General features: G+C 43.4%; 1 protein-coding gene across 1 annotated transcript; it reads left to right on the top strand.

The window, feature by feature from the left end:
- The first annotated feature begins 531 nt into the window (after positions 1 to 531).
- amigo1 (adhesion molecule with Ig-like domain 1) lies at positions 532 to 8,561 on the top strand. Its single transcript, XM_020517996.2, has one exon. It carries the CDS (start codon positions 1,250 to 1,252, stop codon positions 2,768 to 2,770), a length of 1,521 nt encoding a protein of 506 aa, XP_020373585.1. The 5' UTR covers positions 532 to 1,249; the 3' UTR covers positions 2,771 to 8,561.
- Positions 8,562 to 16,861: the final 8,300 nt, after the last annotated feature.

Here is a 16,861-nt window from a genome sequence, read left to right as displayed (position 1 = left end):
AAGTGACGTGACTTTAACGTAATTGCAACAGACGTTGCAGTGAAATATTTATATTTACTGAAGGCGAACACGCGGCCAGTGTATCCGTGAACAAAATCTAACTGTAATCTCAAGCCCCATTTACAGGATGGCTGGTTAAATCCGCATTTTAAAAGTTGTTTCATTTCCTGCAGCTCCCACTCTAATATTGGACCCATTTTTGTGGGAGTGTCGTTTTCTATGAATTCGATGGGAAATTCTGCAAAATGATTAAACATTAAAATGGCTATGGGAAGGAGGTGAAAAAAGGGACAGCCTTCAAAATGATTGTAGAATGTTTTTGTCTCAGTGTCATTGCAGAGATAATGAATGTACAAGGCTGCAGTAAATACAGCAACAAAACTGTCCCCCAAAGGGTTAACTCCCAGGCACTGTTCATTGGATAGTTGGCTTCAGCATTTTAGCCAATGGGCTGGCGAAGTTGGCAAAGAGTTGAGGATGGATGTTCTTCTCCTCCAATAGGGACAGAGCAAAGAGCTGAGAAATAAACAGTCTTGTCTTTTGCAAAAGAAGCAAGTGCGCAGGGACGCGAATGGCCAGAGGCTGGAGGACGGAGAGAGATAGAGGGGGCTTTGCATTCTCTGTCTGGGATGTTCCTGCCCGGGACTTACTGCACGGAATTTCCAGGCTCATTCTTCTTTCTGTGCCTCCATCCTCCCTCCCCACCCTTCTCCAAAAGTCTGCCCCTTGCTGCCGCCTCTGTCTGTCTCGGATCTAATCCGTTCGCTGGTTGAACGTGCCTGAGCTGTGTGGAGCCGGGGAGCAGCCTCTGAGCTTGGGGAGGCACCGGCGCCACTGGGCAGCACTGAATGTTGATCTGCATTGAAGGAGGTTCGAAAGGCAGGCGAGGAACGGGGAGCGGTGCAAGCCCCAGGCGGTGGAACCGGTCACCGAGATCACCGGGAGCCAGAAGGTTTGCTCTTCTCACCAGAAAGTAAAACTTTTCCTGTTTGGCCCAGTACGTGAGCAGTGCAAATTGTTAAATACCAGGGATGGTTAAAAACCGAGCAGTGAGTTTTGTTCCTAAATGCGGGGACCTGGCACGGTGCCAACTTCCACTTGCTCTCTGCACTCTTGTTCAATTATTGATGGCTTCAAATGCAACAACCTGGTGCCAGAAATGTCTCTTTTCAGCCAAGCTGTCTCCCTTGTGTGGTGTGATTCCTGGTCTACTCCGTTACACTCAATGACCACTTCCTAAAGCCTGACAATGTGGTTAAGCTGCCTCTTGGAGTCCCACCTTACTAGAGGATACCAATGCGGAGTTTCCCACCTCTCTGTTTTACTTCTCTTGACTGTGTGTGCCAGCTGTCCCCTGAGTGTGTCTTGTCTGAACTGCCACTCCGACTGCATCTGTGCGAGTAATATTGTTAGCTGTTCCAAAAAGGAGCTGGTCAATATCCCTAAGTCCCTGCCGGGATATACAGCAGTCCTGGACCTCAGCTACAACAGCCTAACTCGCTTGCGAGCCGAGTGGACAACAGTTCGTCTGTTCAGACTCCACACTCTGCTCCTCAGCCACAATGGTCTGTTCTTCACGTCTGAAGAAGCCTTCAGGGAGGTGCCTCATTTGAAATACCTTGACCTGTCTTCCAACAAGCTCAAAGCTTTGGAAGAGTTACATTTCCATGGGCTAGAAGAGTTAGAGGTGCTGCTGTTGTACAACAACCAGATCTCTCAGATTGACAGGACTGCCTTTGAAGGCTTGGACAGTCTGAAGAAGCTGTACCTGAGCCAGAATCTGATCACACGCTTCCCATTGGAGTTGGTAAAGGAGAATACCAGGCTGCCAGCACTGGAGCTTTTGGATGTGTCCAGTAACAGGATAAAGTCTCTGCCTGTTCAAGAGCTCAATAGTTTACCTGCGTACCTTAAAAACGGGCTGTACATACACAACAATCCCCTGAGCTGCCATTGTAACCTTTATCTCATGGTCACCCAGTGGCATGCTCGGCGGTTCAGTTCTGCCGTGGACTTCAGAAATGAGTTTAAGTGTGTCCTTCCCTTTAACCACAAGGTGTCCATCAAGCTCTTTGAGCTGCAAGAAGACTACATGAACTGCAGCACCATCATTGACTCAGAGGTGGAGGCCTTCCTCGAAGGGACTTTGACTTTTCACTGTGACACCAGACTGAGGAACATGACCAAAGTGTGGGTAACCCCAGACAATGAGACGATCCAGACTGGCCACAACAACCGAAGTTTGAAGGTGTTTCCCAATGGCAGCCTGTGGCTCAGTAATTTGAGGTTGGAAGATTCCGGAACGTATACTTGCCTGGCCACCAGCAGTCAGTTTAATGAGACCATCCATGTCCAACTGAAAGTGCACAATTCCACAGTGAGCACTGCGCATGAGACGCTGAACACTGCCTACACCACACTAGTTGGCTGTGTTGCCAGCGTGATCTTGGTTCTTATTTACTTGTACCTTACGCCATGTCACTGTCGGTGCAGGAGCAAAGCCGAGAAGCAGAGGAGTCAGCAAGAGGAGAGCATTCACTCATCCATGCTGAGTGCCACCTCCACCCACGACATTTCTGGGGACAAAGCCGCCATGGATCGACGAGTGGCCTTCATAGAACCATCCAAGGACATGCAAGGGCAAAATGGGAAACTCAAACCCAATGCTGTGGAGGAATTTGAGGACAAGAGACTCTTGACAGTGCCCAGAAAAAAATCTGACTGCGGTTCTGTTGGCTCCGTGTCCTCAGACTCTCCCATTGTTGTTTAACAAACTTTCACCATGTATGTATTGTGCACAGGCTACAGGCTACAGGCAGGATGCAGGGTGAGAGCTGCCAATGCTTACTAGCCCAGCCTGGGAATAATTAACAGCCTGTGAGCTGACACTCTCAATAGGGCCAAAGCTATTTACAGAGACATAGATCAGGCACAAGGTGGGTAAGCAAACTGCACAGGTCAGGGTGAGATCTTAATTGTCCACAATATTACATAATATGTATTTATTTTCATAAATTACTTCATACTCCCAGCTGACTAACCGTGTAGGCTTTGCAATTTCCCAGATGCAACCTACTTGCTACATCAGTGACTGAGCTTGAATCAACTGACTACGAACACCGGCACTGACCGGTCAGAGATTGCTTCAATGTGACACCTGCAAATTCGAGAAAGGCTGCTTGCAAAATCCGAATCCAATGAAAGGCTGTACCAGCGTGGGGTTAAGGGGAAAGAAGTCTCAATTTCTGCTGGTGAATTGGGGGACCACTTTTTACCAGCAAAGATTTCCAGTAAACAACCAGGTCTTGGGAGAGACTCTAAACTAATGGCTGGTGACTTCATTCAAAATCGAGCTGCTGATCTTGCCTCTGGTGATTCCAAAAGTCCAAGTGTCTGGGAAATGTCAGCCTGTGTTTTCACTCCCTGTGTTGTTTGGCCAGTGACCACTGCATGAGCAGCTGTTATAAAACCCAGGAGGATAGGCCCAAAGCTTCACATTGTGTGGCCGCTGATCTCTATTGGTTCACTCTGTCTGAACAGGTCTCTTTCCCACAGATGCAGCAAGATGAAATGAATGAGGAAGAAAAGGGATTTCATAGGGACACAATTGAAAAGCAACATCCAGGTCATACTGGGAAAGGAAGGGAGCAATTCATATATATCTGGTAATGTTCAGCTGCACCTGTCTATTGTATTGCTTGTGTTGTCTTGCTTCACATATGTGCAGTTCATTTCAGGTTGTGGTTTGTACTACTGGATTCAGCATGCCCAAGGTTAGAATGCAAGTCATCATCAGGCTCCCTGCTGCCTGTCTGAGAATTAGATTCGATCATAACTAGTTTGCTGTACTCACTCATAGTATAAAGAATAAGGGAAGTTACGAGAGTGCAACCTTAGCCAATCTTGGAACTACAGCCCAGCAAGAGTTAACAGCCTTGGGTTAGGAGTAGACAAAATAGAACAGTGGAAATGAATGAAAAACCTGTCGGAGCCAGTTACTGAGTGAGACCGACATCTTCTAAAGAAAAGGAACTTGCATTTAGATAGCACCTTTTTCAACCTTAGGATGGCCAAAAATGTTTCACAGCTAATGAAGTTTTTTTTGGATGTGGGCTTGTTGTTATAATGTAGGAAACACAATTCTCTGGTCTTTATGTTGTTTAATGTCAAATATCCCTTGTCTCTGCATTGTTGTGTGTTAACTTGTATTACAGTGTTACTATAACTGTCCACTGTAAGCACTGCAGTACATGAATCATTGAAGACTCGCTGCAGCAGGCAGTGAAGCTGAATGTTGAGTGTCTCTCCCAACTTAGCCCAATGTACTGATCAATTCGTTGCTTCATCCAGTTTCCAAGGGAGAGGTGGACAAAGAATCTTCCTGAATTAGAATTGCATTAACTAAAATTTCCAATGAATAAGTTAAATCCAGATGATAATGAACCTTATAAAATAAAAAATGTATATAAGAAAAATCTAATTAGTCACAACTTGAAATGGACACAGCACATAGTTTTATACCTGGCTATACTGCATGTAGCTGCTGGTAGATGCAAGTATTTACTTAAAAGATATAATGATTTATGTCTTCGTGGCATCTGTAATTATAGGTAGCCTGTGTCAGAGCAACAACAGGTTTGAGGAATTTAGGCAATCACACATAGAGAATGTTGCTCATCATCTGTAGCTAGTTTTCTGTGATTCTTTTCCATTTCCTTGGCTATTTTTCATCATGGCTCTGGTTTGAGGCAGGGAGACACTGATTGTTGGTGTTAGAGAAACAGGTGCTGGCAGCATAGTATCCGTTGATCCCTGGGACATTTGTGTATGGTGATCAGAGAGGAGGGGTGAGGGTGGTGATGGGAGGGGCGGTTATTGTGTGGAAGGTCCCTGACACTTAGCATGTGTGACAGATACACCTTTATCCAGAGTTATCAGAATAATTCTTGCACTCAAACGGTTAAACTCCAAGGAATGGTTATCCATTGGTTGTCGTTTCCCTGGAAATCAGAAGGTTAAGGGGGTCATTAGACCAAAGCTTTTCAAGCTGTTGTGGAGAACAGTTTGGATCGATAGACGGGGAATATTTCCATAGATTGAGGAGGCTAGACTAGAGAGCAACATCTAAAACATCGTACCAGAGCTTTTTGGAGTGAAAGCAGGAAGCATTTCTACTCAAAGGTGGCGGAAATTTAGAAACTCGAAAGACATTCATTACTGAAATGATTGTTCATTTTAAATCTGAGGTCAATAGATTTTTGTTTGCCAAAGACGATAAGAGCAAAGGAAGGTACACACAATTAGTTTGCAGATCGATCATTGAATGGAAGAACAGGCTTGAGGGGCTAAATGGTCTACCACTATCTCCTCAATCCCATCTCGAACTAGCCTACATGATATAGAGGCAAACCGCATACCTAAGCTCCTTTAATTGGTGTTGCTTAGTCCATTAGAGAGACATAGCAGTCAAGGTGAGTTAGTAGTCAAGTGTTGCAGTTACTGAGGGGGATTGATTTGGTGCAGTGAGCAGAGAGTTAGAGCATAGATCTCAGGAGTACTGAGGAGACATCAGAGATCTGGTGTTCATATTCTATATGAAAAATAGGAATGTTTTTTAATGATTTTGCAAACCAAACAGATACAGAATGTGGAGTGGGTCACATAATAACTGAAAAATGGAAGGAAAGATACTGCTGTAATATGGGAAACATGGCAGTTATCAAGCTCCTACAAACAACACGGAGGTAAATGAATAGATAATTAATATTGGATGCAGAATAAACATTGCCCCAAAACACTGGGGAGAATTCCCTTGTCTCCTATTTGAAATAGTACCATGGATTGTTTGCATCTACCTAGAGAATAAACTTTAGACTAATGTTGCGACTGAAAGCTGGCACTTCTGCCATTGCAGCATTTCCACTGTCATACCGGCAGTGCCACACTGGTTTACTGGCTGCAGCTGAAGTACTGTAAGCATCCGCAGAAGATCACAAGTCTTCTTCAGCGTCTCATTGCCTGCAGCATATCAACAGCCTCTGGTAAATCCCAAATGGGACCACCCAAGAACTTTAAACCTGACCTTTATCAGGAGCCAGTTTTCCTGGTCCTTGCACAAGGATTGTTGGAGTTGTGTTCATGTGTGAGCTCACTGTATAGAATTGTGCACCTTCCCAAACCAGTACATGATGTAGGATTGGGATCTGGGATCTGTCAGCCCTTGGGTCACTCCAAGCTGAGTCAGGAATCAAACCCATCACTGTGGCTGCTTGTAAACTCAAAGATGTTTAAAGGATTAATGTGAAAAATTGTTCTGTCCTTAGTGTTGTTGAATGTACCAGGCCAAAAACCATTGTTTACCTTGCTGGTTTTTGTCTAATGTCTTGTAAGCAGTCTAAAGGGGACTGCAACTGTGATCCATGTTCCACCTAATGTCATCCTCGAGTACATGGCATTGTGATGTTAGTGAGAATTATCTTGTTGGGTGAGTATAAACTCACCTTTACTGTGTGCACTGAATCCTATACCACAATTCTCCCTCTAGCTCTCAGCATGTCCTCCCATATCAAGTTACATCAGTCACTTTTTTCCCTTTTTCTCTGGCAAAGCTAACAGTCCCACAGGTACCAGATGCCCCCTGGTGGCAGTGGCCTAATTGGCTATGGAGGGCATCACAGACAAACCCATTGCCTTTGATTGCTGAACATCCATCAGGAGAGTCAAGGTTTAATGAGCTGGAGATTTTGCTCAACATTGTTTCTCCTATTTGGGCTGAGGGGCACTGAATCTGATCACAGATTTTCCCTAGTGAACCATCAACACTGTTTTCAAAGGTTTTTATTTTTGAAATGGCAATATTTTTAATCTGTAAGTTGAAGTGTTGTTACATTGCAAATTCCTGGCTGCTCCAGGGCTGATGAACAATTTCACCTGCAGATCTGTGCGTGGAGCTGAATTAAAGGCACATGGCATGGAAAGAAAATGTTTCATTTGAGTTCTCTTGGGCTGAACCTCCTCCACCCACCACCCACAGAGAGAAACATGTACACAGTCTCAAATCCACACACATAGAAACATATTCACAGTCTCAGACCCATACACACATACACAAACAAACACGTACACATTCTCAGACATACACACACAGAGGAACATGAAAACTCAAAGAATCAATATGTACTCAGAACCATACAAACACAAAGAAACACATACATATACAGTTGGACCCACATGCACAGAGACACACCAATACACACTCAGACACAGGTACACACTGGGGGGAAAGAAAGAGAAACCAGCACATGCATGCACATAGAATCACAGCCACGGATACATACAGAGAAACACACACATAGACAAAATCAGTTAGCTGCACAAATAAAGACACAAAAATGTATAAAAACACAGACACACATACTGTAATGTAGATGTGTGCACAGAGAGACACACACACTCCGATGCAGACATGGGTGCACACACAGATACACACATACTCTGATGTACACCAACACACACGTTCTGATGTAGACACAGGTGCATACACACACACAGACAAGCACAGATACTCAGTCTATCACACTGGTTAGTTTGAAGCAGATTTGCTTCCAGAGTTAAGAATTCATCACAATACTTTACACTTCAGTGGTTCCTGGTTGAAGCTGCTCGGGTCTACAGCTGACATCTAGTGACAACTACAGCTGCTAGTGAACGGACCCCACAGAGGCTAGGAGTAACAGCAACAAGGCCATTCAGCCTGCCTGCTCTGTACTAGTTGGAATGGTCTATATGAACCATGTGGAGAGAAAGAAATATGTTTATGATAGGGTGAGATGAAGGATGGGAAGACTAATGTAGAACAGAAACGCCAGCCCCCAGCAAACCAAACGGCCTGATTTTGTGCTGGAAATTCTATTACAATATGCTCTTAATTAGTACATCCTCCTATTCCTTTCTTCTTTCATGTGTTTACCCAATTTCCTTTTCACCTCAGCCACTCCGTGTGGTAATGAGTCTAACGTTCTCTTTCTCAGAAAACAGAAAGTGTTGGAGAAACTCAACAGGTTTGGCAGCAACAGTGGAGAGGGAACCAGTGTCCCACATTCTCCTTACTTTCCCATTTAATAGGTTTTTTTCCTGAATTCCCTCTTGGATTGGTGCATGTGTACTTTACAAATACCATACTTAGGTTTTCCAAGTTTCATTATCGCATCTTTCTGTTCCTGCTTCCATTCTGTTCATTGTCAGAGCAGTGATCAAAATTAAACACATCGAACAGCTATCAGCAATCCACTAATTACAAGTGATCAACACATTGTTGGAAAGTGTGTCCTCTCCTGCTCCAAACCCCAGATTTTGTCTGTCACAAACCAAACCAAAGTTGCTACTGAAAAATGCAATTGCAAGAGAACACACCCAGAGTTGTTCTCGCACTGCGCCATGGGGCTTGAATCAATTTTGAGGTTGAAGTATTATTGTATTTGTCTATTGTTTTTTGCTTTTACATGTTATTTGACAGCCTGGTCTGAAATTAAATCTGGTAGCTGGTACCAGCCATGATTGTTCGATACATAGAATTTCATTTTGTAATTTTCTTTTCATGAAACTTTTTCCTGGGGGGTTTGGCCTCTTGATTTTAACCAACAAAAAGGCTGATAACTGGCTGCCACAGACAATGGTGTCAGAATGTTCAGATGACACAGAACAATAGTAACAACCTGAATTTCTATAGCAACTTTCACCACCATAGGACATTCCAAAGTACTTCTCAATGAAGGACTTTCTGAAGTATGGTCACTGTTGTAATCTCAGCAGCCAATTTGTACGCAGCGAACTCCCACAGACAATAATGTGACAATTAAAAACAGACATTTGCTGGAGAAAGTCAGCAGGCCAGGCAGCATCTGTGAAGAGAGAGAGCAGAGTTAACATTTTGAGTCTGATATGACCCCTCTTCAGAACTGGAATGGCTGGAAAATAGTTTATATGGTGTTGACAGAGAGGGAGGAGGAGCAAGTGGAATTCACAGCAAAAGACAAAGGGAGAGCTAATGGTGGCAAAGAAGAGATAGAAACGTGATAATGAGATATAATGTGATAGTGCCTTTTTAACAGATGGATAAAGATGGGGTACAATGAATAACACCCCCGCACTCCTTCGAAATAGGGCATTGGGACCTTTTACATTAATTTGAAGAGGGAGAACAAGGCTTCATCCAAATGATGGCACTTCTGACAGGTTAGCACACCTTCACTACTGGACTTTATCAACCTCTGGATTGAGACTTAAACTCACAACCTTTTGACTCGGAGGTTAAGAATATTACCCACTGAGTCGCCATTGACTGCACATTCAGATCCAAGTGTGCCTTTGTTAAAGGAGACATAGCAATATCTCATTTTCTGAAGAAGCATCTAGACCCGAAACATCAGCCTTCCTGCTCCTCTGATGCTGCTTGGCCTGCTGTGTTCATCCAGCTCTACACCTTGTTATCTCTATAGCAATATCCTATGGTTGCCAGCTGACATTCAGAGGATCATCTTAAATAAAAACAACAATTTCTGTCAGTAGTGGTGATAATGGTTCCACATGGGCTCTTCCATTCATATTGTTCTGTCATAACTACACTTAGAAACATAGAAGATAGGAGCAGCAGGAGGCCATTCAGCCCTTCAAGCCTGCTCCACCATCCACAATCATGACTTATCGTCCAACTCAATAGCATAATCCTGCTTTCTACCCATAACCTTTGATTCTATTCACCCCAAGTGCTATATCTAGCCGCCTCTTGAATACATTCAATGTTTTGACATCAACTGCTTCCTGTAGTAATGAATTCCACAGGATCACCGCTCTTTGGGTGAAGAAATGTCTCCTCATCTCCGTCCTAAATAGTTCACCTTGAATTCTCAGACTGTGATCCCTGGTTCTGGACACACCCACCATCAGGAACATCCTCCCTGCATCTACCCTGTCCAGTCCTGTTAGAATTTTATGAGTCTCTATGAGAACCCCCTCATTCGTCTGAACTCCAGCGAAAACAATCCCAATCTAGTCAATCACTCCTCATATGTCAGTCCTGCCATCCCTGGAATCAGCCTGGTAAACCTTTGCTGCACTCCCTCAAGAGCAAGAGCATCCTTCCTCAGAAAAGGAGACCAAAACCGCACACAATATTCCAGGTGTGACCTCACCAAGGCCCTGTACAACTGCAACAACACAACCCCGCTCCTGTACTCGAAACCTCGCAAAGAAGGCCAATGCACCATTTACCTTCTTTATCACCTGCTGCGCCTGCATGCTTACCTTCAGCGACTGGTACACAAGGACACCCAGGTCTCACTGCACACTCCCCTCTCCCAATTTACAGCCTTTCAGGTAATAATCTGCCATCTTGCTTTTGCTTCCAAAGTGAATAACCTCACATTTATCCAAATTATACTGCATCTGCCATTGATTTGCCCACTCACCAACCTGTCAAGATCATGCTGAAGGGTCTCTGCATCCTCATCACAGTTCACCCTCCCACCCAACTTGGTATCATCTGCAAACTTTGAGATGTTACATTTTATTCCCTCATCCATTGAATAGCTGGGGTGCCAGCACTGATCACTGTGGCACCCCATTAGTTACTGCCTGCCAATCTGAAAAGGACCCGTTAATTCCTACTCTTTGTTTCCTCTCCGCCAACCAGTTTTCTATGCATCTCCATACACATCCCCCATATCCATGCGTTTTAATCTTGCACAGTAATCTCTTATGCGGGACTTTGTCAAATGCTTTCTAAAAGTCAAAATATACCACATCAACTGGCTCCCCCTTGTCAACTCTATTAGTTACATCTTCATTCCACTAGAAGGTAATAACCATTTAAACAAGGACTTCTGCTGCGCCATAAATCAGGTTACAGCAGCACAGCAGGAACAAATCAGTGAGAGTTCCAAGGCCTAGGGCAATCCAGTAATATACTGTAATTCAGAGAAACAGCCTTCACCTCACCCCTGTCCCAGTTTGGGGTTGACAGGTACTGTTCCTATACTCACACATATAGTGGATACTTGGGGATTAACCAGCTCTCAAGACAGAACATGGTTGTGAGATCTTAACCAGAAAATGAGATAACAAGTAATTGAGGAATGACAGGAATAGAATGCAAAAGGTCTGGCCTCCAGTGCCTTCTGCTAATGATCCAAATATAAAAACTTCAACAAACTTTCCAACAGGGTTGCCCACTCTTTTGCGACATATTCCTGGAAGATTCATCATCCTGCTCCAAAGTCCCACCCAATCCCTCCCCCATTTTTGTGATTGGTCAAGATTGAGCAAGAACTCTTTGTCACTGGATTGGACAATCCTTGAAAACCAGACAAACAGGATTTTTTTTCTCCATAGCAATCATATTTTAAAAAGGTAAAGTCACTACAGTCTTACTAGACCATAGGGTTGCTCTCCCAATAGAGAGACAGAGAAAGATGACAGCAGATGGTTTAACCTGAGGTCACCACACCTCAGGTGAGGGGAGAAGTTGAGAAGGAGAGTCCAATATGGTAACCTCAGCTGGTGGAGGAATTGAACCCAAACTGTAGCCTCGGTCTTCATTATAAATCAACTGAGATAAACCCAGCAACTCCCCCCGCCCCCAACCTCTGTTTACAGACATTGAACAAATGTGTTGACTGCAAAAGAGTAAGCTGACACTTTGTCTAATCCCACTCTGGACATTTCTCCTGGAATTTTTGGAAGTCTACACCTTTAAGTCTTAAAGGGTTTGGGAATTCTAATCATCACACAGAGAGGTTTTGGACAACAGTCTTACACTTCAAAAAAAATCTGGATAATGGCAGAATAATAATACAGAAAGCCTAAAGTGTCTGCTTGATAACATCAATGGGTATTCCAGCAAGGATAAATGGCACAGTTCTGGCTAAATACACACTATTGTTGTAAAACATCTGAAAGAGAGATACAAATATACATATGCACTTCTAATAGAGATAATCTCAAAAGGCACATCAAACTGAGTGGGAAAATACTAAATCTCTCTACAAGAGGTGAGTTCTGAGATTTAAGGACAATTTCTGAGTTCTGAGGAAGGATCATTCGACCCGAAACGTTAACTCTGATTTCTCTCCACAGATGCTGCCAGACCTGCTGAACTTTTCCAGCATTTCTAATTTTGTCTCTGATTTACGGCATCCGCAATTGTTTCAGTTTTTATTAAGGAAAATTTCCTGTTGACCATAAAATCACTTTACATCTTCTACAGAATGAATGTGACAAATCTGCTTCTGAAATTCACACAGCTTTTCAATTCTCAGTGGTAATTATAAAACGTATAATGACGTGCTGTCATAACTCTACGAATCTGTATTTATGACTGATACCTGTTTGGGGGAATTGTACTATTCAATTTTCTCAGCGAAGTGGAGAATTTTTTTTTAAATTTTGTGCTCACTGACATTAACCAGTGTTCCTTATTGGAAACCAGTATCAGAAGATCCCAGCTGTGCTCGGTGAGTTGGGGTAACAGTAATAATTTGACTCAGTCATTTGAGAGGGGAGCATTCCAGATTCCAGCACCTGATTACTAGCCAGGGGTAGATGGGATCAGGATTTGCTGTGAGGCCCTGCAAAGTCAAGTAAGGATCTGAGACGCCTTAGTATCTGCACTAAGAAATGGAAAATTGCTCCTGAGTGTGATGAAGGGTTGAACACTGAGCAGACACTATTTCAAAAATGAGGAGGCTCTGAATAGGGTAGTTGGGATTTTTTTACCCTCAGGGCGAGGCCTAATCAGCAGGAATGATGTTGGAAGCAGTGAATGTAAATTGGTTGAAGAGGCAATTAGAGCTGGTTGTAGGGAGGGAAGGAATTGGGAGATATAGAGCCATAAAGTCATACAGCATGGAAACAAACCCTTCAGTCCAACCAGTCCGTGCATAGGAAAGGTTTGGAGGGAAATGGCGAGTGGGACTAGTGTGAAGAGAAAGGAAGAATGTGAAACAGAATGATGAAAAGCTGCAAGCATGAAATTGCTCTCTTGTAATTGAACAAACTAGCTTAATCTCAGAAGGAGGCCATTCAGCCCATTATACCTGTGCTAGTTCTTTGAAAATGCCATTCAATTAATTCCACTTCCCTGCCCAATCTCTATCACCTTGGAAATATTATCTCCTTTAATTATAGATCCAATTCCCTTTTGAAGGGTGGCATTGGATCTCCTATCACTGTGCTGCCAGGCAACATCCTGCATTTTAAACTCTCCTCTGGTCCTTTTGCCAAGTATCTTCTACCTATGTCCTTTCGTTATTGACTCTTCTGACGATGGAGAAAGTTTCTCTCTGCCTACTCCCTTCCAGAATTTAGAACACTTCTATTACGCTGCCTCAACTTTCTCTGCTCTAAAGGGAACAATCCCAGCTTTTCCAACTTCTACTGTTACTAATAAAATTTATCTGCTTAAGAGACCTCTCTTTTGTAATTTTCATGACCTTATTTCAGTCACTGTTCTAATGGTTTTCAATTAGCCTGAAATTAAAGGTACATCGATGACCTGATTTGCTGGACAGTTTCCTCTACATCCCAATGTGTCATAATATTTTTAATTAAAGATATTCTCATTATACCAATACTGAATCATAACAAAGTGATCGGTTTTAGCATGAATTATTTGCTGACAGTGTGAGGAAATTTTGTCCTCCAGGGACAATTAACTCACATTATTAACTTACATTAGTTGAAAGATAAAAATTATCTGAATGCTATATCCTTTGATCAACATAGTGTGATATTCCTGGAAACTCATGTCTCTAATGATGGCTAAACATCCCTTCTGAAGAAGGGTCCCGACCTGAAATGTCAACTTTCCTGCTCCTCTGATGCTGCCTGGCCTGCTGTGTTCCTCCAGCTCCACACTGTGTTATCTCTGACTCCAGCATGGGCAGTTTTTACTATGTCATCATCATCTCAGCCTGGTCAATAACAGGCATTAGGCATTTTTTTTAAAAACAACATAATCCCAGGCGTGGATTAGGGGGCAGGATTTTTGCCTCTAGACTATAATAGCTGTGGTTTCAACGTCTGATTTGAAAACTTGGGCCTTTAATGTAAGATGACACCCTCAGTGCAGTACTGAGGGTGTGCAACAATGTCAGGAGAGCAACCTTTTGAGTTCGACGAGGACTCGGGTTACAGTCTGCTCTCTCCATTAGATGCAAATAATCCCAGGGCTCTATTTTGAAAAAAGGCAGAGGAGTTCTTCCCGGTGTTCTGTCCAATACTCAACTAATATCACAAAAACAACTGATCTAGATATTTTCCCATGGCTGTTTGTGGGATCTTGCTGTGTGCAAATTGGTTGCTGCAATTTCCACATTACAACAGAGACTACACTTCAAAAATAATTAAATACCTTAAATGACTGTAAAGTGCTTTTGGCTGGCCTGAATTAATGAAGGATGCTATACAAATACACTTTCCTTATTAGTGTTGTAACATTTCTCAAACATTGAGAGTAATAATTTAGCTTGTAAAATTAATATATACACTTAAAAAACATTTTTAAAAGAAAATTCCATTATACTGTCCATAATTTCCCCACTATCTACCTTACAGATATTTCTGTTAAATTCAAAGAAAGATATTTCAAAGATGAGATGGGGGTCAGTCCCTTGACAACACACAGTCATTGAGTCAAATAGCACAGAAGCAGACCCTTTGGTCCAACCAATCCATGCCGAATATAATTCCAAACTTAACTAGTCCCACGTGCCTACTCCTGGCCCATATCCCTCCAAAACCCTTCCTATTCATGGACTTATCCAAATGCCCATATCCACCACTTCCTCAGGACGTTCATTCTACATGCGAACCACCCTCTGTGTAAAAAATTTGCTCCTCATGTCTTGTTTAAATCTCTCTCCTCGCACCTTAAAAATGTGCCCCCTGGTCTTGAAATCCCCCACCTGAGGGAAAAGGCACCTATTAGGCTACATTTGACTGAGTGTGGCATCAAGGCCCCCTAGCAAAATTGGAATCTATGGGAAACAGGGAGAAAACTCTCTGCTGGTTGGAGTCATACCTGACATAGGAAGATTATTGGGGTTGTTGGAGGTCAGTCGTCTCAACTCCAGGACATCTCTGCAGGAGTTCCTCAGGGGAATGTCCTAGGCCCAACCATCTTCAGCTGCTTCATCAATGACCTTCCCTCCATCATTAGGTCAGAAGTGGAGATTTTCCCTGATGATTGCACAATGTTCAGCACCGTTCGTGAATTCTTCGAGTCTGACATAAAGCGGAAAATACTGGAACAAAAACAGAAATTGCTGGAAAAGCTCAGCAGGTCTGGCAGCATCTGTGAAGAAAAAGTCAGAGTTAATGTTTCGGGTCCAGTGACCCTTCCTCAGAAATCAAGTTCACCAGACCCGAAACATTAACTCTGATTTTTTCCTTCACAGAGGCTGCCAGACCTGTTGAGCTTTACCAGCAACTTCTGTTTTTGTTCCTGATTTACAGCATCCACAGTTCTTTCAGAAAATGCTGGAACTGTTTTGGGACGTGTAACAGATTTTAAACAAGCATTGAGAAAGCACAGATGAAGGGAGGAGGGAATGAACAAATGGGAATATCTGTTAGCAATCTGTCTCTCTAGTTATTAAGGACTCTTCTGACTGATGATATCTGTTACCTAACCTATTGGCAAGGTCTTCACAACCTTCATCCAGATTCCCTTCCCCAAAGCCTGCTGTAAAACTTGCTCTTCCTGTTACGTTTGGGTGGGATACTCACAGCGTCCCACTCTGCCCATCGCCATCCATTTAACTGGCACCGGGAGTTAATAAGCCAATAAGACATAAAAGCAGAAGTGGGACATTCAGCCCATCGAGTCTGCCTCACCATTCAATGAGACCGTGGCTGATGTGATAATCGTCAACTCCACCTTTCTGCCTTTTCTCCATAGCTCTTGATTATCTTACTGTCAGCTTGAGTGCTGCCAACTCCCATGGCAGCATTTGGTTACCAAATCTCCTCAATATCCTGGAAATCACAAAACAGTACATCTCAGAAGAGGAATGTGTAGTGACCAGCAAAGTAAATGTTTCAGCAATATTTTCTACATGCTGAGTCACCAGAAAGGGGAGTCTGGATCCACAGAGACAACTTGAGAAGGTACAAAGCAGCAAAAAGCAATTCACATCTATACAGGGCCTTCAACTTAGCAAAACATCCCAAAGTTCTTGACAAGAGTATTATCAAGCAAACCTTGCATGGAGCTACAAAAGGAAATAAAATTAAAACCTTGATTAAAGAGGTTAGAAATGGCATTACCATCATGAATTCACCACTATCAACATCCTGGGGTTTACCATTGACCGGGAACTGAACTGGGCAAGTCGTGTAAGTACATTGACTACCAGGGCAGGTCAGAGGCTAGGATTATTACACTGAATAACTCACCTCCTGACTCCCCAAAGCCTGTCAACCATCAACAAGACATAAGTCAGGAGTGTGGTGGAATAGTTCTTAGATAGTACAGCTCCAACAATACTCAAGAAGCTCAACACCATGCAGGACAAAGCAGCCCACTTGAGTGACACCACATTTACAAACATTCACTCCCTCCACCACCAATGTTCAGTAGCAGCAGTGTGTGCTTCCTAGAAGATGCACTGCAGAAATTCACCACAGTACCACAGACCAAGGAGTCTAACACATGTGCGAGTCAAAGGACGTTCGCGAAACCCCATGGCGCAATGAAGGTGAAGGTCGGCCGGGGCTGACCGAGGTGGGATCCCACTGCCCCCTGGTACAGGGGGCACCACCGGCCTGTCTCACCTGCATCGTCAGGGAGGTGGAGCACGAGCGC

The sequence above is a fragment of the Rhincodon typus genome, chromosome 25 (genome assembly GCF_021869965.1).
Source record: "Rhincodon typus isolate 14 chromosome 25, sRhiTyp1.1, whole genome shotgun sequence".
Taxonomy (NCBI): domain Eukaryota; kingdom Metazoa; phylum Chordata; class Chondrichthyes; order Orectolobiformes; family Rhincodontidae; genus Rhincodon; species Rhincodon typus.
This window is presented reverse-complemented; position numbering and strand designations above follow the sequence as displayed.